Here is a 23,163-nt window from a genome sequence, read left to right on the forward strand (position 1 = left end):
GGGCACTTAGTAAGCCTGTTGAGCAATCTCAGCAGCTCAACACATTCATCACAGAAATGTTCGCCTTTGGCCTCCTTACTCTCCAGCTTGTCTTCAGCAGTGCTAGGTGTAACACCAAGGTGTGGTCTGGTGGTTAGAAAGAGGTCTCTGAAGATTATAGAGTTCATTCTGGTGTTAGAATATTCTGGAGTGTGAGTGAACTTATAACATGTTGTTTTGGTCATAGCACATAATTAGTCTTATTTTAACTTTCTGTTATCCCATATATATCTATATAATAACAAGCCAGTTAAATTCGGCTGATTTTTATTTTTGTTGTTTGGTTATTAAGACAAAGTGTTTTGCTTTGACACTCAGACTAGCCTTGAACTTTAGAACTCAGGCCTCATTCTTTTCCTCCACTCCCTGTGCTGGGATTGCAGGCAAATGCCACCATGTCTAGCCCTCTAATTACATTTTTGAGGCTAGTCTCTTACTTTGTTTTTGTTTTTAACCATAGTACATTTTGTGTGGTTGAGTGGACAAAACTTGCCTCTCCCACTCCGACCGTGTTTAGCCATACCTTGCAGTCCTAGTGTCATCTAATTTGAATAGCATCACTTGACGGGGGTGAAGCAGTCTCTCAAGCTAGAAAGTGATGGGGTGTGTTTTTAATTGTATTTAAATCTTCACGTTTCTAACACATCTTGTCTTTGAGTAACTGAGTAGGATTCCGTTGGAATGAGGTACTTTATAAATAATGGATTCAATAGACTAAAACTTGCTTTAATAGACATCACTTCAGAATCCTTGACTTTGGGTATTTTAAGTTAAAACATTTTTTTCAGGAGTGGGGGGAGCATTGAAATAGGGTTTCTCTGTGTCCCTGGCTTTCCCAGAACTCACTCTATAGACCAGGCTGGCTTCAAACTTAGAGATCCACCTGCCTCTGCCTCCTGAGTGCCGGGATTAAAAATGTACATGACTCTACCTGGCTTCTGTCCGTATTTTATTCTCCTCCTCTGCATTGTTTCCCAACAAGATCCTTAGTATCTAGCTTGAATTAGAACTTATATTTCAGTGTTATTGGAGATTACAAATTTTACATATAAGCAGCTGTAATTCTTTAGTGGAATACTTGGTTCATTGTTTTGTCTTAATTCTTATTTTCCAGGCATATTGTATATTAGCAGGATCTTTGGTGTCCGAAGGAGGTATGTACTGTCAAAAATGATTTATTTTCAGTTTAGTATGTTTGATGACCCATTCATTAGAGTTTGCCAAGTTGTATTAGTACTGTGGAGTTAGGAACCTGAGCCTTGTCTGCCTTTCAAGGTAGAAAGGTTCTGTAATGTTCTGTAGTTGTTGCTGTATGGGTGAGGCAAGGGGAGTAGGCTGTGTTCATGAGACCATTGGAAATATAAAAACATAATGGTACTGACTTTTTAAATTGGTTTTTAGCAGTGTTAATCAGAAAAAAAGCTGTCTCTTTAAAATAAGAATAGTTTCTGAAATGCAGCTTCAAAATATTGTAACATAGTTTCTAATACCAACATAAACTACCTAATTTACTTATCTCTGAAAGATTATTATTTTCTGTACTTGGCATTCCCTTCATCCATCTTTTTTAAAAGATCTGTTTATTCATATGTAGGTATATGTGCATGTGTATGTGTGTGGGTGCCCGTGTCTATGAGCATGCAAAGGCCAGAATAGGGCACCAGATCCCTTAGAGCTGGAGTTACAGGTGTTTGCCAGATGCCTGGTAGTTATATGAGGGCTGAGATCCGAACTCCAGTCTTAAGATTGCAGAGCTCTTACCCCCAAGCCATCTCCTTAGTTCCTCATCCATTTTTAAAATTAGTACGATTTCTGATTGGCAGGTTATAACTGAACATGTATAGGGTTTTCCTTAAATAATAGACCTCCAAAGGTTGGAAGGATCAGAAGTGATGATCCTTTGTGAGTGACATCCAACAGTGGCTGCTCAGTTGGCAAAGGCTATTGCTGTAGTAATTATGGCTAGCTAGTATGGTTTGAAATAGATTCATTGTCTTAGAATGGTTAATTAGAGTCTTGATGGTGACTGTTAACAGAGCCTTTCTTATTGCCAACTCTGGTGTTCACATGCTGTGCTTATTTATTTACCTTTTGAAATGTCGTCTTTAAAGTTTGGAGACATGAAGTTTCTTCATTGCTGATAGGATGTTTCTCTTTCAGCAACACTTCTTGTTGCCATAAATGAACTTCGCAGGAGCGCTCAGGCCAAAGGAACATCATTTTATAAGTATGGTATGTAGTTTAGAACCAGGTGTTTATTTTTTCTTTTTTTCCTGCTTAACATATTTAGTGCTGTTACTCTGTCACTAACAAGTGATATGAAAACTGTCTCACTGTCTTCTGTATGTGGCTCTCAGAAGAGAGCTCTCTCAGCTCTGTTAAAAAGAATTTCTGAGCATGGGGACAGTTTCTATCTGGACTTGATTTAGGTGAGCTGTTACATTTCTGCATATACCTGTATAATTTGGAAAGGTAATTTTACTATCTAAGTTATTCTTAGCATTTAAGATAATAAATAGGGTTTTTAAAACTACAGTCTCTCATACATTCTTGTGTTAATTAACAGATTGATTTTAAACGGGTACTTATTGAAATGGCTTCTGAGAGTGTCAAATTAAGATTTCAGAAGTTTTCTTTTCTTGTCTGTTTCCGCAATGATTAAGTCATGGAAAGTCGGGATCCCAGTACAAATGTTATACTATTGGAGGACACTGCAGCTGTCTTAGGAGTGATAATAGCGGCCACCTGCATGGGCCTTACCTCTATAACAGGTAAACTACGTGTGATTTTCTTCTACTACTTAATTCTCAAATATATGGAGAGTTGGTCATATCATTGAACAATTTTAAGCCAGTAGATTATTATCTATTAATTCCATACTAAATTTTTTATTTGTGTATTTATATGGACCTGGCTATCATGTTTAGTGAAATAAGCCTAGTTCAGACAAATGCTGCATATTTTCTCTCATCCACAGAATCTAGGCGCTTGTGTGTGTGTGTGTGTGTGTGTGTGTGTGTGTGTGTGTGTGTGTGTTGTTGAAAGCAGAAAGAAGCCATTAGCTGAGAGGAAGAGCTATTTAGGAAGGAGGAAGAGGAGAGCAAGAAGGTAATAGAACTCCTGTGACATGAGAGCAAAGGGAACTTTGCTCAGCAGGAAGGAGGGACTAGCAGGCAGGCTGGGTGGGTTAATAAAGAGTGATGGAATAACATGGATATGAAAATCCCACAGTGAAACGCATCACTTTGTAGTCTAACTTTAAAGTCTAATGATAAAATAATTTGGTCAGGAAAAGTGTGCAGATTTCTCTGAGTTAGATTTCTTATCTCCAGATGAGAAATAAAGGCATTAATAGTAGATTATTAGAAGCCTTAGTAGCGGGGAGTCAAAGTCGTGGTCCCTCTGAACTCTAACCCCCTTCCCCTGTGACAGTGCTGCTGGTATGTAGTAATGTCATGGTCATTAAGATAGTGCAGAGACTTTAGTAGGTACGTATGCACTGGAGCTCTTGTTCACATGTCTTCTTGCTCCTAGTTCAGGAATGACCTCTTGCTGCATTCATAGGCCTGATTTTCTTCAGGTTCTTCCCTGCTCCTTTTGGTAGCTGGCTAAGTCTTGACTGCTAACAGGTAAATTGGAACAGAAAGCTCGTTTTGTTTTCTAAGACAAGAGCCATTCGAGTGTTCACTCAGCTAGTGAGGTCGGATTCTCTTGGGATTAACTTCTTCCATGCTTTCTCGTTTATGGAAAATCACGTCAGATGGTGAGCTGCTGCTGCATTCTCTGGTGTGAACTGTCACCTGAAGTGTTCAGAAAGTATCAGCTGATGATTGATTGGCTTCTACCTGCTTTTGGTCATAAGTCATTAATGAATACCCCCTCCAGAGGGTTGCACTGTGTGACCTAGCTAACCTAGCCATGTAGACCAGGCTGGCCTTAAATTCAGAAGAGATCTGTCTGCCTCTCCCTCCTAAGTGCTGGGATCAAAGGCTATGCTAATGACCAGTTCTTTTAACTTTGTATTTCTAAAGAGCACTATTTAATTTTGAATTCCAAAATTGGAACTCTTATAATGGATTGTGCTTTACAATTAGATCAATTAGGAGAGATATATTTGCTTTTTGTGTTATATACCCGACTACATGTTAATAAAATGAGTACATAACTGATATTTTTAATAAAATAAAAGTTTATTAAAAATGTTAAAAGTTAAATAAGGGCCATTGAGATAGCTCAGCAGAAAAAGGCACTCAGGGCCTGAGTTCATTCTCTGGGACCTACATAGTGGAAGAGAAGAACCAGGTCCTCCCTGACAGTTTCCTGACCTCCAGACACATGCCGCACCAACACAAAGTGGTTTTTTGTTTGTTTGGGGTTTTTTTTGTATGTTTTGTTTTTGAGACAGGTTCTCACTATGTATCCCTTGCTGGCCTAAAATACCCTATATCAGAACTTCTCAACCTATGGGCCATTACTCCTCAGGGTTACATATCAGATATTCTACATAACAGATATTTACATTACAGTTCATAACAGTAGCAAAATTACAGTAATGAAGTAACAATGAAATAATTTTATGGTTGGGGGTCATCAAAACAAGAGGAACTGTTTTAAAGGGTCACAGCAGTAGGAAGGTTGAAAACCACTGCTCTATATAGACCCTGCTGGCCTCAAACTCACTCTCCTAAGTGCAGAGGTTAAAGGCATACACCACCCTGCCCCGGCTAATAGTAAGGCTATTAGCAGCCATTAAAGGAGGTGGTAAATAATGGAGCCAGGAGTGAATTTCAGGTATCTTGGTTGTTTGCTCTCTCAAGCTCACTGGAATGATAGGAAATGTTGTGGTGTCTTCTGTGACTCTTCCAGGCAATCCGTTGTATGACAGCCTTGGTTCCTTGGGTGTGGGCACCTTACTAGGTGTGGTCTCGGCATTCCTCATCTACACTAACACAGAAGCGCTCCTAGGACGATCCATCCAACCAGAGCAAGTACAGCGGCTTACTGAACTCCTGGAGAACGACCCCTCTGTAAGGTCAGCCTTGTCTGGTGATGCTCTCCGCATGTCTCACACAAGCACAAATACTTCTGCTGCCCAGACACTTTTTACCCTGGTGGTGGTGGTGGTGGTGGTGCCGGTGGTGTCGGTGCCGCCGCCGCCTGTTGAACCCAGGACTTTACACGTGAGAGGCAGGGCTGCACTGAGGAGCTGTACCCCCAGACCTCTTTTTGTTTGTTGGTTTTCGGGACAGGGCTTCTCCGTGCAATTTTGGTGCCTGTCTTAGATCTTGCTCTGTAGACCACACTAGCCTCGAACTCACAGAGATCTGCCTGGCTCTGCCTCTCGAGTGCTGGGATTAAAGGTGTGTGCCACCACCACCCGGCGTAGCCAGTGTTCTTAACCACTGAGCCATCTCTCCAGCCCCCGTCAGCAATTTCTTCTAAAAATCTTTGATAAAATGTGTCCATAAAACCATCTGGACATGAGCTATTCTGTATGAGTCAGGTTTTGTTTTTTATAAATTCCCTTACTTGTTATAGACTGTTTGACTTTTTTTTTCCTGCTACAAACCTTGGGCCTGGCATCTGTGGGGCAAGTGACTTCAGGTGATGTTTTTTACTGAGCTACTTTGGAAGTTTGTGTTTTCTAGAAACCTTTCCTTTACATGTATAATATGTGGGTTTTTGTACATGATTCCTTTGAAATGTTTTTTCCTTAAGGTTGACAATGCCATATCTTGTTTCTGATTATATTAATAAGTCTCCACCCCACACATGCACACACTATTTAAAAATAACTGTTTGTCAATTTGGTTTTCAAACTGGATTTTGGTTTAACTGACTTTGTTTTCCCATCTCCCCTTTCGTTCATTTCTTCTTCAATCATTATTATTCCCTTCCTTCTGGTTGCCTTATGTTTAGTTTGCTCTGTTCCCATTGTCTTCAGGTAATAGGATAAGTTTTCCAACTGATTTGTTACCTTTTTACTGCAGACGGTCACAGATAGAGGTTGTCTCTCAGCCTCTGCTTTCTCTACACCCAGGCATTGTTCTCCTGTAGCATTTTTCTCTCCTCTCAAAGCACTTTCTCATTTTGCTTGTTTAAAATTTCATGTTTATTTTTATTTTTAATTAACATATAATGATTGTATATATTTATGATATTTCACTAAATTTTTGTAGCATGTGATGGTCAGATCTGGGAGTTGATACATTCATTGCCTTAAACATTTATCTCTTTGGATTGAGAACATTTGAAATCCCAAAACAGTGTTTGTTTTTTCAAGTATACAATTATGTATTGCCACTTTTAAGTACTGTGCATACACTGCTATAGAATATTGGGAGTTAATTTTTCCATTCCACTCATCCGTGTAGTCATTTACCACAGTCTCTCTCTATCTCCCCTCTCCTCCCCTCCTTCTCAGCCTGCTATTCTTCCCCATACTTATGAAATTAGCATTTTTAGCTTCCACACATAAGTGAGAACATGGAATATTTGTCTTTCCACGTCCAGCTTATTTTACTTAATATCCTCCAAGTTCATTCATGATTCAAGTGATTTCTTTTGCAAAATAATATCCCGTTGTTTATATATACTACCATTTCTTTATTCACCTATTTATAAATTCCTAGGTTGATTCCGTATCTTCATAGTGTAATCAGCATGGCAGTACAGTTGTCTCTCTAACATACTGATTTCCCTTTTGGGGTGTGTGTGTGTGTGTGTGTGTGTGTGTGTGTGTGTGTGTGTGTGTTTAGGGGCATGTCTAAGGTTTGGCTCCTCACCTAGCATAGATTCTGTCTGTGTTGGTATTCTGTGTGCATTTGAAATACTCTGCTAGGCAGGGAGTATTTTGTAGATGTTAGTAGAGTTAGTTGGTTTATAACCTTTAAAACTTTCAGTCTTCCTACTGATTATCTCACCTTTTTCTGGAAGGAAGATATTGAGGTCTTCAGCTGTTACTGACTTATCTGTTTCGACTTTATTTCTGTCCCTTTTTGTTTATTTGAGTGCACTTTTGCATTATTCTAAGTAAAAGCTAGTAAAAGAACTCAAGCAAATGTGGCTTGTCTGCAAGAATGAAGATATGTGGATTGTAGCACAAGAAACTACCCATGTTAGTCAGCGAAGCTCCTGCAGTTGTTGTTTTTAACAGTATATTAGTACCTATTGCAGTTTGACATTTAGCCCCAAACTTAGTGGTTTAGGCGACATTTATTATCTGATAGTATCTGTGGTCAGGGATTCAGGTCCGGCTGATTTGGCTCTCCTGCTGTAGTCAAGGTGTTGATTGACTTGTGTTCTGGGAAAGGAGCTGCTTTTGAGCTTTTTGATGTTGGCAAGACTACATCCTTTGCCATCTAAGCCTCTCCAACACGGCAGTGTGCTTAGTCAAAACGTGTAAGCTGATGGGCACTCAGTGAATGTGAACAAGAAAATCGCAGCAGAGAACCTGCCTGATAAGGGACATGACATTTCATCACTTTGCTGTGTTCTCTTAGCTAGAAGTGGGTTGCATTTGAGGAGAGGGGATCACACAGGATAGAGGAGCCATTGATCAGCAGGAACATCTCAGGGGCTGCTTGACACAAAGAGCTTTCTATCTGCAGTTAGCGGCAAGGACATAAGGAACAGCTACATCAGAATAGAATTAGCCATTCCCTGAGTATTAAACAAAGAAAGACACATCACAGCGTGCTGTGAGGACAGAATGCAAACAAGTGAATAAATGAGATCGCATCTGCCAATCTGGACAGATTTTATTTTTAACTTGAGTGTCTATAACTTTGTAGCCATTGAGTCGTTTATTCTCATGTCATCCCGGGGAGTTGATAAAGCTTCTCTGTGTGGATTACGAATCTTGGACTCAGGAAGTTTGAGATCATTCAGAAATTAGAATCCAGTGTTGTGATAGCACGTAGGGTTTTTCTTATGGTGGCATTCTAGCACAGGATGGAGGCTTTATTTCTTACGAATTCTATAAAGAAAGCAGATTGGACTGATCACAGGTGAATCACAGGTAGAGGCTTTCTCAACAATTCCCTAGGGAAGATTTTATTTCTTATGTATTCTATAAAGAAAGCATATCAGACTGATCACAAGTGGATCACAGGTAAAGGCTTTCTCAACAATTCCCTGGGGAAGATTTGCTCCCTGGGGTTAGGGTTGGAAGGAAGCGAATCAGTTGCTGCTTCATCTTCATTCCCTTCTGGGTGGCTGAACTGTGCAGTAGACTCCTGGAGGGTGGGGAGCCCTGGTCTGCCAGTGCACTGGCTGAGTGACCTTGAGAAAACACTTGAGTAAATACAGACGCCACCTTGTGTTGGGTTTTAATCGTAGCCGTTCATTCAGGGTCTGTCTTCCAGTCTCCGCTACAATGAGCCTGAGTCTGTGCTTGCTCGTCATTGCCCTCAGCAGTCAGCACAGTAGTTCGTCACCCTGTTCTAACAGTAACTACGGGACCGTGCATGCCATCCAGCACACAGGCCACTAGTACACTTGTGCTGGAGCTCGCTCGTACTGCTGAACCTCATGGTCACAGGAAAGGAAAGGAAAGAAAAGGAAGGAAGGAAGGAGGGAGGTTTGCACACTCAAAGATACTGTTACCAACAAAGCTTCTGCTTTGGTTTTTGTTTTTTTTGTTAGGAAATTGGTAAGTGGATAGACTATGGGAAGGTTTATAAGATTAACTTGATAATATTAGAAAAGCACTTTAGAATTAGTAATTTTTTAATATACAAACATAACTCATGTATGTAAATTGTTATAAAACGGTATTTATTACACTTACACTTTTGTGTGGCATTATGCACAGAAACCAAACTAGATGGTCGGTCTTAGAAAGCAATGAGCTTGGTGGTAAGTGGTCTGTAGTGTTTCTGGGGAAGCCGGAATCTCTGCCATGAGAGTGTGGAGGTGTTACACTCAGACTTACCTGCATTGTTATTCATCACAGGGCAATCCATGATGTTAAAGCCACAGATATGGGCTTAGGGAAAGTCAGATTTAAGGCAGAAGTTGATTTTGATGGACGAGTTGTTACACGATCATACTTGGAAAAGCAAGATTTTGACCACATGCTGCAAGTAAGTTTGTGTATTCATCCTTTTCTTCTGTAGCCCACAGTTTTAAAGTCACTCCTTGTCTGTACAGTCTTAGAGTCTATGGACTTCTTAGTTTCCAAGTCTGATAAAGAGCTTTTTATTTACAGTGGGTCTGAGGAGACAGCCAAAAGAACAAACTTAATCCTTAAATGTTAATACTTGTTACATGTTTTATGTAAGTGACTCAACAACCCTGTATGGTAAATAACAGATGCTAACATACAGACGAACTTAAACAGTAGACTGATTAGCTTGTCTAAGGTTTCAGAACCATAGATAGGAAGTCCCATGAATCTGATCTTTGACTCCAGATCTTTGCTTTTTATTAAGAATCCAATAGCACACCTGCCCACTTTGCTGTTTTATTTTCTGTAGATTAAGTTATCAGACTCCAAAACTGATAAGTAGAAAATTCCAAAAATAAGAATAAGCTTTAAATTGCCTTTCTGAGCAACTTGTTGGTTCCCAGGACATGAATTGTCCCGTCTCCCAGCATGTCCAGTCTGTATGTGCCACTCGAGCTGAGCTTGGTGCGGGGAGGAGAGGTGTGTTCACATATCTTGTATATTGTTGCAGTTGTATTTTATTATTATTATTAATCTACTATGCCTAATTAATTGATTCAACTTTATCATCGTATGTTTTTGGTATATGAAAAAAAGTAAGATATTTAGGGTCTTCACTGTGTGGTTTCAGCAAACTTCTGGACTGTTGGAACAAAACCTCAGAGATAAAAGGATAATGCTATAAGAGACAATTTATAGAAGCCAACAGTAATCAGAACAAATATTACTACTTGGTTTTGTCAGGTCTTAACATTTGCTGTGTATGTTGAGTATCCTTTATAGAAATACTAGGGAACTGAATGTTTCCCATTTCATTTTTTTTAATATTTGCATATGTTGAGTGTTCTTAATCCAGAGTCAAAAGGCCTGGTGTTTGGGCTTTGTTATTGTCATTTTGTTTGTTTGAGACATGGTTGTTCTGGTATAGCCTAGGCTGGCCTTGAACTCGCTGTGTACCTCAGGATAACGGGACTTCTGCAGCTCCTGCTCCTCCTCCTTCGTGCTAGGAGTGCAGGCATGTGCCGTCATGCCTGGTTTATGTGTGCTGGGGACTGAGCCCAGGGCTTCATGCAGACACCCACCACGTGAGCTCCATCCCTGCCCAAGGTCTTTTGATGTCATGGTAGTGCTCACAGAGTTACAAACTTCAGCACAGTGTGGATTTTCAGTTAGCGGCATCCAAAATGTATCATGCTTGTGTAAGGTCTTGGAAGAAATCATTACAAAAACAGTTTAAGCCTAATTTTTTGCTAAATCTCATTTTTCATCCTAAGAGTTAACTAATATGCTAAATTTGATACCTGTCAATTTCCAGTCTGAGTTTTAGACTACATGTTTTTAGTGTAATATATTACATGTTGAATGTTCCACAGTATATGGTGTAAATGTATAATATAAATGGTTTTATGTTGTATGACTATACAACTGCATAACAACATGTCCAAGATGCCTTGTTAGTTTATATGGTTTGGGATCATTTCCAGTCACTGCTGTTGCATTCTGTGAATATGATATGATACGGTTTGCATATCCTGTTTTCCATGTTAAACTGTTAGAAACGATGCTACAAGCTAGGTGTGGTAGCACAAAACTAGAATCCCAGCACTTGGAAGGCTTGGAGGAAGGTTAAGAGGATCATGATTTTGAGGCATCCTGAGCTAAATGGATCCTATCTCAGAGAGAAAAAGAGGTGATGCCTGGTGGCATTTTCATATGTGTGTCCTAGGTCATGTGTGTAAGTCTCCTTAGGGTAGGTATGGACAGCTAAACTTAAGGTAGGTGAAGACTACCAAATACACTCTTTAGCGTCCATAGTTACCTCCAGAGCTCAGATCCCCTAGGACTGTGCCAGGTTCTTCTATGCTGTTCATCCTGCGTAAAAGTCCTTCTCTTATCACTTTATCATAAAAAACACCTTTTGAAAATTTTGTGGCTTAATCTACTTTGAATTATTTACTTACTAGACTGAAGTAGAGGTTATTTTTACTGTTACAAAGGTCATTGTCCTAGTAGTACTTGATGAACAGCCTTTCCCTTTAGTTTGTGGTGCTCACTCTGCATAGCATTCTTTCTGAGCTGTTTAGAAACAAGGGATTCATTGCCTTGGCCTAAAGTTCTTATTTTTCATTAAGCTTAATGGTGCTACAAATTGTACATGTACCACTGTAATTTTAAAATTCTGTTTTCTGCTTTCATTTTCTTTATAGGAAATTCAAGAAGTAAAAACTCCTGAACAGTTAGAGGCCTTTATGCTAAAGCATGGAGAAAATATTATTGATACTCTAGGAGCTGAGGTAGACAGGCTTGAGAAGGAGCTGAAGGTAAGACACAACCAAAAATGCTCTTCTGATAGAGACAGCTGCTCCGGGAGTCCTTCTTCTGTGTGGACACCATGCTGAGTGTGTCTCGTGTGTGTGTGTGTGTGTGTGTGTGTGTGTGTGTGTGTGTGTGTGTGTTTGTGGACTTGTCTCACCCTGCTAGTTGCAGGCAAGGGTCTGATAAGTTCATGAGGCTAGGTGACGCAGTCAGTGAAGTCGAGAGTCATGGTGTGAGCCTCTTGTTCAACTCCACATTCAGTGTTTTTGTCACTCTTCTTCCCACTCTGCATCTAAGATTGTAAAAGATGTTTTGTCTTTAAATAGAAAATATTTTGAAAAATTCTAGAGAAAAATAAAAGGAAAACTTCAGACTTTAGTCACAAAGTAGGAAAACTAGAGTATAGCACTAACCTGCCCTTACATTATTTAGTGCTTTCTTTCTAATTGGAGGGAATTGTACTCTATTAGCTGTGTTACTAGTAATGTTGCTTCATAGTTTTTTAAACGCTTACTTTTTTTTACTTCATATGTGTGGGTGTTTTGCCTACATGTGTGTATATCTGTGTACCACATTTATATTTAAAAAAAAAAAGTGTCTGCAGAGGTCAAAAGAAGGCATCAGATCCTCTGGAACTTGAGTTACAGACAGTTGTGAGCTTCTTTGTGGTTTCTTGGAACTGAACCCAGGTCCTCTGTAAGAGCAACAAGTGCTCTTACCTACTGAGCCATCTCCAGTTACTTTACCTTTTTGCAAAAATCCTTTAGTGGAAAGGATTAGAAGCTAGTAGCTATCTTAATAGAAGATAGCTGGGTTTCCTTATCCACCTCTGCAGTGAGTCTCTGATGCTTCTTCATAGCTTTGATTAAAGAACATGAAATATTCTACTTGTCTGCTCGCTAACCTGAGTCTAGCCTCCGGGTCAAGGGAAGCCATTTATTGATTTGTTTGTTTGTTTGTTTTAATTACGTCATTGTAAAGAACTTTCACATAGTTGGTCATTGTGACATAAGCCTTTATCCCCAGCAGAGACAGGCAGATCTCTGTAAGTTTGAGGCCAGGCTCATCTACATAGTAAGTTCCAGGATAATCAGAGCTGTGTGGAGAGACCCTGTCTCAAACAAACAAACAAAATCCCACAACAAAAGTCACATGGTTAAATTAGCGTAAGCCACTACTCAGACAAGCACTTGTGCAGACCCGAGTCTGCACATCTCAGTGAACGTCTGTGTGATTGCAGTTGCCATTCCGAAGCTGTGTTGCTCCGTTATCAACTACATCTTTAATTGTGTGTGTGTTGGAGGAGGACAGACTTATTTAAACACCCATCTCCACTTCCTTTTAGCACAGTGCTTGCCCTAGACTATATGGACGAGTCCTAAACTATAGCAAACAGTGTTCGAAATTTGTTAGTTCTGATTGGTATTGTTTTGCAGTGATTTTCTTTTCACTATGAAAAGGGGCATTACGGTTTTTAGTGCTTCCATGATTGGCATATACGAGATCTGTAAAGCATCTTTGTATTAACACATGAACAGACTCAGGGAGGTGGGATTACTTCCTGTACTGTTCATAGTATATTCACATTGATTTTTTTTTCTTACGCATAGATTCCACTTGCTAGTATAGCAAATGTTTTTAGTTGCTCTGGCAATCAGAAAGAATTAAAAGAAAGGGGAGAGGGTTGTTTTGCTGTGAGTAATGTGGGGATATTTTTCTTTCTAGAAACGAAATCCTGAAGTTCGGCACGTAGATCTAGAGATCCTATAGATCTAATGAATGCGTCACTTGGGACATTGAGACATCTTCCTCCCCACTGTAGGGGAATCCGTGCCGTCCAGAAGCCGTGCTCCTGAAGATGGATGGGCTATTTCATGTGCTGAGCAATTGAAGAGGCCACAGAACTAAAACTCCTTTCTTCTAATCATGTCTTCATGCTTCTGTAGGGACATTGGCTGCTTAGATCACCCACAGTTTCTCATTTTAGCCAGTCTGTATTGAACCATGAAATCATGTTTCCTTTCTTAACATGGTAAAATAAGTGTTCCCCGTGGACCTGTAACTTAGGTTACCACTGAAGATTTTTAGTCCATCCAAGTCTTCTAATCTTGAATATTCTGGCTAAACCTTGTCGTGTGATTTTAAACAGTCACTGTGTTTTGAGGTCTATCTTTGCTGGGAGAGTATATCTGTATACTGTGTGGTTCTGACCCGAGTACTGAGAGGCACGTTCTCCTAACTCCATTATCCACAGACGGTCATTCCAGAAATGGTGCAGAACTTACCGAATGGAGTGAAGACCTTTCGGCATCTGTAGATCATAGTAGTTGCTATTTTCTAAAATCTCTTCTTTCTCCTTCACTTTTTTCCTTTTTTGGTTTAATTTTTGTAATGTTAAAGACATAATCCTACATGTATGACTTTTTTTTTAACTGGCTTTAGTGCCATAGTGTTTATTTACTGGGAAATAATGCATTTGTAAATGTTTTAACATTCTGTAAAATGGACTAGAAATATTTATAATTTTACAGGCAGGATAGCATTTTGTTTTTAATTTATTTAAAAGAAGGCACTACTTATGTAAATCTGAACTGTGGGATCCTTTTTGCTTTGAGAGAGAAGTAAATCTCTTACACTGAACCTTGTGTTGTGGGTCTGTGTGCCGTCAGAGCCAGCTGGGCATCTGACGTCCGCTACTCCAAGTCGGCGAGCGAGCGTTTAGCTAGCGTATCGGCTGCACCACGTTATGTAAGCGAATAGCTCGCTGATGACCGGAGGTATCAAGGGAAAACACTCAGTGTGGTAACTGAAGAGTCCGTGGAAAGCTGCAGCTGTCACCGCCCAAACAGGGCACGAGATGTGCGAGAGCCGCGAGCGTTGTTCACGTGAGCAGTGGCTGCTCTCGGGTGAGCGCTGGATGCACAGCACCAACATCCCTGTGAGTTCAGTGTCTCCAGACTTTCGGAGACGGAAGTTTGTGAATTACATCAGACTGTAATGTGGAAACAAAAAATAAATCTCTGATTGAAGGATTGGTCACAGTAGTTTTTGATCCAGAAATGACACTTGGTAGAAAATCGTGAGAATTGATAATGTGCTTTGTGTAACCATAGGGAGCATGCTTATTACCCATTTGTTTTTGTTTCTGAGCTAGAGTCTTCCTGTGGAGGTCAGGCTGGCCTCGAACTCACTACGTAGAGCCTAGGCTCTCTGAAGATACCAAATTGGGGCCAGCAGAGGGATAGCTCATGGTAAGAGTACTTGCCACCAACCCTGACAACCTGAGTTTGCGCTCCAGGACCCACATATGGATAGAGAGAACTGACCGCTCTATTGTGTGCCATGGTATGCTCCGCCCCCAAATATATTTAATAAAATTGATTTTTTTTTTAAGAAAAAATGGTTGTGCTGGGGTGGAGCTCACGAGTAGAGTATTTGCCTGGTATGTACAGAGCCTGGGCTTGGTCCACAGCCCATAACAGTTTTACAGCGTGCATAAGTAATACATATAACTTGTTTCTGTTCTTACAGTTTGAGATCCTTATTTCTTCACTGTATTTACCTGTCATGACTCTCTGTGGCTTCAGTCTCTTCCCTACCTTTCACACTTGTCATTCACCATTCCCACGCCATCACCACATGGGAACGTGCTAAGCTGTATCCCATTTCCTCTTAGTAAAATTCTTTTGAAATTTCCATATAATTGGGCAACAATAATGAATCCTTTCTCAAGCCCTTCAAAACGATGTCTAGAAGTTATTCCAAAGAGCATATTTTTTTATACTTTTTTTTTAAGATTTTTATTTATTATGTATACAGTGTTCTGTCTGCATGTATGCCTGCACACCAGAAGAGGGCACCAGATCTCATTACAGATGGTTGTGAGCCACCATGTGGTTGCTGGGAATTGAACTCAGGACCTCTGGAAGAACAGCCAGTGCTCTTAACCTCTGAGCCATCTCTCCAGCCCCAAAGAGCATATTTTTAGGCCCTGAAGAAGTGCCTGCTGTGACCTTGTGGAAGACTAGGTGTGGGGTCCCAGGTCTGCGACCCCAGTGCTCCTGTGAGGTGGAGGAACGTCGAGGGCAGACTAGCCTAATGTGCACAGAGGTCAGAGGTGATCAACAAAGAGACTGTCTCAAGGACCAAGGATGTCCTTTGACCCCTCCCCTTACATATTCATACACTGTCCTCATATGAATAAGTACATATGTACATACGTATACAAAAAGACCAGTTCCTCATATTTCTTTGAATTTTCAAATCTGATTTAGATTAAGGATATAACCCTAAATGATAATTTGCAAATATGTCTTTCTAGTTCTGGTATTTTAAAGATTGTTTATATAAATTTGACATAAAAGGATGTAACATGTCTGGAAGTGTATGTGAAACCAGAAAATGTATGATCTTACTTGTTTTCTTTGAACTAAAGCCAATTACAGTGTTAAACCAGGGCCAGTGGGATGGCTTAGTAAAAGCACTTGCTGCTAAGCCCGATGCCCTGGGATGCACGTGTGTATGTGTTTAAATGCTATGCACCAAAGCAAGACTTGGATAAGTATTTAATTAGAGAAAAAACAAAAGTGAGAATTTGGAAAAACTAGACCTTAGTTTTAAAGAAAGAGGTACAAACTTCCTGGTTTAAATGTTTTTAAAATGACAATGAAGTTATTCATAGTGTGTGTGGGGGGGGGCATGTGCATTACAGCATGTGTGTGAGGTCGGGGGACTCCTCAGCAGTTGGTCCTGCTTCCACCTGAAGCAGGGTTTCTCACTTCTGCCCCTGGGCTGCACAGGCAAGCTTTGGCTGCCTCCTGCCCCGCCTCCCGTGGCTCAGTAGTAGGTTGGGATAACACACTCGAGCCAGCTGTTTTACATGGGTTCCAGGGGTGAACCCAGGTCATAAGGTTTGTGGGGCAAGCACTTCTACCCTGTGGGCAGCCCAAGAAACGTTTTTTAAGTGGAGCATTTTGGTGGCCAGTAGTATCCATTGTCCAAGAGGTAGGTTCCTGAATGTATGCTAAGGAGCCCCTGAATTAGAATTACATTGGAAATTTTTCAGAATTTCTCAAAAGAAAGGTAATCCTCATCTTCCAGTAGCCAAATATACCCAACCCCTAAATCTTCCAGAGAACAAAAGGTAAGGTTTGGGTTGGGGCTACAGGGCTTTTCAGTACCATTTTAGTTAGCTCGTAGCTGGAGGATACTTTTGCTAAAATTATACCATCTAAAGAAAGACCTACAGAAAAGCTACAGAGAATGGCACAGGCATTTGGAGTTTATATTATCTTCTCAGATCACATTTGTAAAGCCTTGGTGACATTTCTCTAAAATACGATGACCCCCAATTTGCCAAACTGTCAGAAGTCAGTGAAGCGAAGAATTGAAGGTAGAGTGTTCATTCAGAGATTGTTGCCGCTGAATCCCTCATCCTGCCTCTGAGATGGAACTTTGGAAAGCATATATATTGAAGATTGGTCTGGCTCCTTTATATTTGCAATTTTTAAGTTGCCTTCCTAGGCTTGGTTTTATGGAAAAAGGAAATTTTCATTTCTATTACATTGTGTTTCCTCTGTCTGACTTGACTGACAGATTAAGGTGGTCCTGGCCCCTCAGGATTTATTTTCCTTAATGTGATATGGAACTGAGAGCAATTCACCTCTTAATTTGGGATTTTTTCTCTAATAAATTAATGTTTTTTTGAACATGTATGCTCTTTATCTTGTATGCTAAAGAGATAAACTGTGTGATGTCACATTTTACCCTAAAAAATCACAATCACACCTTCTAACAGAATTTGTCATTTATTATCCTTGTTACATTATAAATGTTTTCTTGGTTTTATGGAATTTAATTTAATATTAGTATTTGGTTAGGATATCTTGTGTTTGCTAGAGCAGAAATCCAAAAGGTTCTGTCTCTTGGTTACATGCTATTGTAGACTCTGGTAAAGCCAGATTTCCTTCCCATTTAGGTAGGCTGTTGTTGGGGTGTGGTGATGGACTGAACCCAGAGCTCATGCTCGCTAACCTGTGCTCTACCAGAGCTGAATCCTCAGTGCCCAGGACTCCAATCTAGAGCCAGCCTCTGCTGCAGCTCAGGGTGGGTTTTACACTCTCCTGAAGGGATGCCAGCTGTCTATTCTTTTTCATGAACAACTAAGCTAATTACTCAGTATCATTGGTATTTTGAGAGGGTGTAGTTCTCCCTCCAAATTAAAAACCTGTTGAAAATAGGAGCATTATAGTTTAGAACTTTGGAGAAAAATACAGAATGTGTGCCTGCAAGGGTTTACACAGGGATTCTAAAATAGACTTAAGGGTGAAACACATCTGTATTGTAATAGTTACTGACTGCCGAGTTTGAGCGCTTCATGCCAGGTACTACTCTAGGTGTATAAATACATTTAATACAAAGAGTCAGTAGAGGAGACTAGTGTTCATGTTTTTATAGGCGATGGAACAGGTCCAGTCATGGTTTGTGACCACTCAGCTGGTAAAAGCTAGAGCTGGGATTTCAATTCAGACTGTGTGCTGTTTGGGAAGTTTGTGATGGGGTGGTGAGGTAGGATGGGGCAGCACAGTCTACACTGCCACCCTGAGATTTTCTTCATTGTTATTATTTGGTGTTTGTATGTGTAAGGAGGTTAAAAAAAAAAACTGTATGGAATCAGCTCTGTACTTCAGCGTGGGTTCTGGAAACTGAGGTCATCAGCAAACCCACTGAGCCATCCTGCTGACCGCTTCTGAGATTTTCAGTCTTCTTTAGGGAACAGAAAATAGTATTTTATTTAATTCTGGTGTCACTGAGCCATAGGAAAGAAATCTCGAGAAAAGTATGGAAGTAAGCATCAATTTAAAAATGTTTTCTTTAGACTGAGCTACAGTTATATCCTCTTCCCAATTTTACAGATTATTATAAGATTGTATTTGAATAGATAAAGCATTCATGATTGAAATTGTTCTGCATTGATAGGGAATGTCCTCAAGCCCAATCCTTTCTTCACTCAGGAACAGCTGATGTCACAAGCATTTGATGTGGCCTGTGAGTACTTCAAGTGTGTATTCACACATGTACTCTGTCTTTCCTTTGGTCTACAGAGCTGTAAAGTTCTGTTTACTAGTGAGGTTCTTACACTTACAAAGTCCTCGGCAAGGCTGCGGAGAGGGCTCGGCTTCTTTTTTTTTTTTTTTTTTTTTTTTTTTTCTTTTTTTTTTTTTCCGGTTTTTCGAGGCAGGGTTTCTCTGTGTAGCTTTGCGCCTTTCCTGGAACTCACTTGGTAGCCCAGGCTGGCCTCGAACTCACAGAGATCCGCCTGGCTCTGCCTCCCGAGTGCTGGGATTACAGGCATGCGCCACCACCGCACGGCGGGCTCGGCTTCTTAAGAGCACCTGTTGCTCACAAGCATCTGTAACTCCACTTCCGGGAGATCTGGTGCCCCCTTCTGGCCCCCGAGTGCACCATGCACTAGAATTTAAAAATAAAAAGCGCTCAGCCAGCTCACCGTTTTGTGTTAACTGAGAGTTACTGCATTTCCAGGAGGATGCGTGCTGTGTTCATCATGGGGTGGCTACTCACAGTAGGGTTCTGTTTAGAGGAGCTCCAACTAAAAGTTGAGTCCTTGGTTGCATTGGTCACATTTTATGTGCTCTGCAGCCAGTGTGATTACCGGCCACTGTGCTGCAGTGCAGATAGAGAACCGTTCTCTTGTCACAGGCAGTTCCTCCCAATGTGGTAAAGTAATCCCTAATGCCTTTACTATCTGGCTATCTCCACTGCACAACAGAATAGAAGCGAAGCTGGTTTAGAGGCTTTTTTGTCTTAGTTAGGGTTTCTGCATGTGATGAGACATCATGACCAAGACAACTCTTAAACAGTTCACCAACTGAGGACTAAGTGTGCAAATATATCAGCCTATGGAGGCCATTCTCAAACCACACCACCCTTTCCCCCATGTGTATGTATGTGTGGTTGCAAGTTTACGTGTGTAGGTGCACATACAAGTGTGTGTGTGTAGTCCTGAAAAGGACATTGTCTTCCATTGCTCACAAATTGTAGCTAGTCTAGCTCATGGGCTTGTCCCAGGGACCCGTGAGTGTTGGGGTTACTGGTGTTCATCGGGCTGCCCAGCTTGTATGAGGCCCTGGGAATCAGATCTAAGGTCCTCCTCACGCTTGAAAGGCAAGCGAGCGCCTCATTTACAGATCCATCTCCACGGTCCAGCTTGGCTCTGACAAAATTGTATTGCTATAAATAATTAGCTTGTGGGCCATTTAAGGATACCAACTAGTGTTATTTTGTACAAGTATATTTGTCGTTTTGAAAATGAAGCATTTGAACTCCCATCTCTTGTTCATAATCATGCTAAACATTCAGGAACAAATCGGCCCTAAAATATGTTCTTGAGCCCTCAACACTTCCTGCCCAGCCTGGTAAGTGATGTAATTCTGAGGGTTCATGTGAGTTTACTCAGTGTCTACCTAAGCACTTGGTGAGTATGCAAACATCACCAAAAGCTTTCACAGGTGAAAACTGAAGCAGATGTGCCCAGCTAATGAAAAAGAGTTTCGAGTTTACAAGAAATGAACTCTTGAATGTGTAAATTATGTCTGTGCCTGGAAGAACTCTCCCTGTAATGGCATGCTACTGTCCAGTGAGTGCTGTCAAATCTGCCCGGATAACTCCTGTTTAGAAGAAATGGACTTTCAGCCACTGTTGGAACTCTAATGGATCAGGTTGAGGTCTGGAGAGCGTTAACGGGTTGAGTAGTCTTACCAGTGCAAGCATTTGAAGAGGCGAGGAATCTCTTGAATACATCCAACTTTCTTACCACATTTTCTTCATTTTAATTTAGGGGCTGGAGAGATGGCTCAGTGGTTAAGAGCCCTAGCTGTACTTCCAGAGGACCCGGGTTTCATTCCCAGCAACCACATGGCAGCTCACAGCCTTCTATAACTCCCAGGGGATCCAGTGCCCTCCTCTGGCCTCTTCAGGCGCTTCATGCACATTGTGTACAGACATACGTGCAGGCGGAACACCCATGTGCATAGAATGAAGTCACTTTTGTCGTTTGTTTTGTGGGGGTGGGGAACATGCTATGGCACACGTGGTGGGCAGAGGACAACTTGCCACCTTGTTGGCAGGGTCTGTCTTGTGTCCGATGCTGTACTGTGTGCTTCCGGCTATGAGATTCTGGGCAAGTCTGTTTCCACCTCCAATTTTGCTGTAGAAATGTTGGCATTACAGATGGATGCCACTATGTTTGCCATTTTTCCCCCTCTTTTGAAACAGGATTTCTCTGTGTAGCCCTCCCTGTCCTGGAAATCACTCTATAGATCAGGCTGGCCTTGAACTCAGAGATTCGCCTGCCTCTGCCTCCCGAGTGCCGGGATTAAAGGCGTGCGCCACCGCCACCACTGACCATGTTTGGCTCTTTTTGGGCCTTCTAGGGATTGAACTATCATGTTTGCATGGCTATATCTTTACCTGCTAAGACATCTCACTGGCATATTTTCTGTGTTCATTAAACACTATGTCAAAAATGTACTGAACAGCTGTGATGGACAGGTGCCAGTTGGACCCTTCTCGAAGGAGAGTGATCATGGTGTTGCTACATTAGCTGACTCCTTCCTAGGGCAGTGGATACTGACGCTGGTCAGCCCCTCACCTAAGAACCAGGGCAGCGTGTGGCTTTGGCTTTCTTGGGGACACTAAGGCCATGTAATTGTTAACACACCACAGACCAGTGATGGCCGGGCTAGCTCCACTATAGAAGATGCTAGAATCCTAATCTCGGCCCACTTAAAGAGGAACATCCTGAGCAACACCTATAAAGAATTAACATGTGTTTGCTTCTCTGCATTCACTTACACTTCCTAAGCAAGTGTGATGATCTTGACCAAATTCCTGGATTTTCATAAACATAACAGTTCTCACTCACTTTAAGAAAACACACTAGAATAGTGATCCCCAACCCTCAGCAGAAAAAAAAAGGAATGGAAAAATGAAACAAAGATATCTCTTTCAGAGACTGGCCTCCTCTCTTGTTTTCCACGGCTGCTTGTGTTTTCTAAGCGTGCCTGGCTCACTTGAACTTCCTGAAATGGTCTGCATACACCTGTGCTGCCCGTCTGATTGCATCCATTGCTGCCTCATCAGTGAGACGTTGCCCTGTACCCAACAGCAAGCCCTCTCCCCCTCCCACCTCCTCCATCTCTCCCTGCTTCGTTTTTGACTGTAGCACTTCCTGGTGTATGTTTGCTGATCTCCACCAGAATGTAAGGTTCTCGAGAGCTAGCTCTGGAGATGAGAGGTACTCGGTAACTCTGACCAAAATGGAATACTATCTCATCCTCCATGGTTGGTTCTAGAGGGTAGAAGAGGAAAAAGACACAAGCTATAACACTGCACACGGAGGGGACCCTGTAGAAGGTCATTAAATAGTGTAAAAGTATGCCTACCAAATCATTTTAAGTGAATTCATATTCGTTTTCATATGGCGAAACTGCATGAAGACACTCCTCTGACATGCTGATGATGGGTGTGCAAGTCACCATCTGTCTGGAAAATAAGTAGATATGAAGTACCTAAAAAAAAGCCATGCCCTTTGACCTAGTCTTTCCACTTCTAGAAGCATGGATTTAGGGTGTGAGTATAAAATGCTCTCCAACCCTAGCCCCCCCCCCAAAGTCTTCTGTATTGAAGGCATGGCCCCCAGTTGGTGTTACTGAGAGTTGCTTAGATGATGAGAACTAAGTGGCTGTTAGGAGGTGGGGTCCAGTTGCAGGGAGCTGGTCACCTGCATCATGCCTTTAAAGGGCTTATCTTGTCCAGCCCCTCTTGTGGCACTGCCTCCCATCTGCCATGAGGTCCACTGCCTCGCTCCTCCATGCCATCATGTTCTACCTCACAACTGAGCTGACAGCATGGAGCAAGCCCATCACAGGCGGAAGCCTCTAACCATCAGCTAGAACAAACCCTACCTGCATGTGAGCGTCACAATCACTAAGCAGCAGGATCCAATGGGAGGCTTTTTACCAGCGTGGAGAGAGCAGTTCAGTAAGTCAGTATCTTTATAAGACAGGACACACTTGCTCTCCCTTACTGTAATTTGTTCTCAGTGGGTTTTGTTACCTAAAATAACCAAACATATTAAATGCGAAACTCCAGAAGTGGATAGTTCATGATTGTAAGTTATCTGCTGTTCTGTGTTTGTGATGACATCAGTGTCCTGCCTCATCCCATCCAGGATGTGAATGTTGCCTTTGACCCCGGTGTCTAAACTCTGCTCTCCGGTCACTGGGTAGCACGTCAGTTATCACATAGCTATGGTACTATGGCAGGTCTGTTCGGGTCGCCTGTTTACCTGACAGTGGTCCAAGGTACAAGAGTGTGTGGTGGCTGCAGGCTTAATAAGCTGCAGTGTTGGGGGGGGGGGGGGGTGTAGCAGCTCACACCTATAACACTAATAGCGAGGACACGGAGAGACAGGGGGATTGCCATGAGTTAAAGCCTGCCTGTGCTCCAGTGAGATTCTCTTTCAAATAAGTGGAAAAAATTACATTGTAATTCTCTTATTAATTATTGTCATGATCCTGGGCATTAAACCTAGAGCCTTGCTTATGCTAGGCATGTGC

The 23,163-nt window shown here is 41.5% G+C and overlaps 1 protein-coding gene across 1 annotated transcript in view; it reads left to right on the forward strand.

Annotated features, from left to right (window-relative positions):
* Nucleotides 1–14,164, forward strand: part of Slc30a9 (solute carrier family 30 member 9) — a 54,708-nt gene extending 40,544 nt beyond the window's left edge. Inside the window, exons 12-18 of the mRNA XM_059275941.1 lie at nucleotides 1,154–1,193; nucleotides 2,200–2,271; nucleotides 2,703–2,810; nucleotides 4,906–5,071; nucleotides 8,996–9,125; nucleotides 11,416–11,529; nucleotides 13,250–14,164. Coding sequence (XP_059131924.1) covers nucleotides 1,154–1,193; nucleotides 2,200–2,271; nucleotides 2,703–2,810; nucleotides 4,906–5,071; nucleotides 8,996–9,125; nucleotides 11,416–11,529; nucleotides 13,250–13,294 — 675 coding nt within the window. The 3' untranslated portion in view covers nucleotides 13,295–14,164. The remainder of the gene's footprint in view (nucleotides 1–1,153; nucleotides 1,194–2,199; nucleotides 2,272–2,702; nucleotides 2,811–4,905; nucleotides 5,072–8,995; nucleotides 9,126–11,415; nucleotides 11,530–13,249) is intronic.
* The last annotated feature ends 8,999 nt before the right edge of the window (nucleotides 14,165–23,163 follow it).

Source organism: Peromyscus eremicus, chromosome 10, assembly GCF_949786415.1.
Source record: "Peromyscus eremicus chromosome 10, PerEre_H2_v1, whole genome shotgun sequence".
NCBI lineage: Eukaryota > Metazoa > Chordata > Mammalia > Rodentia > Cricetidae > Peromyscus > Peromyscus eremicus.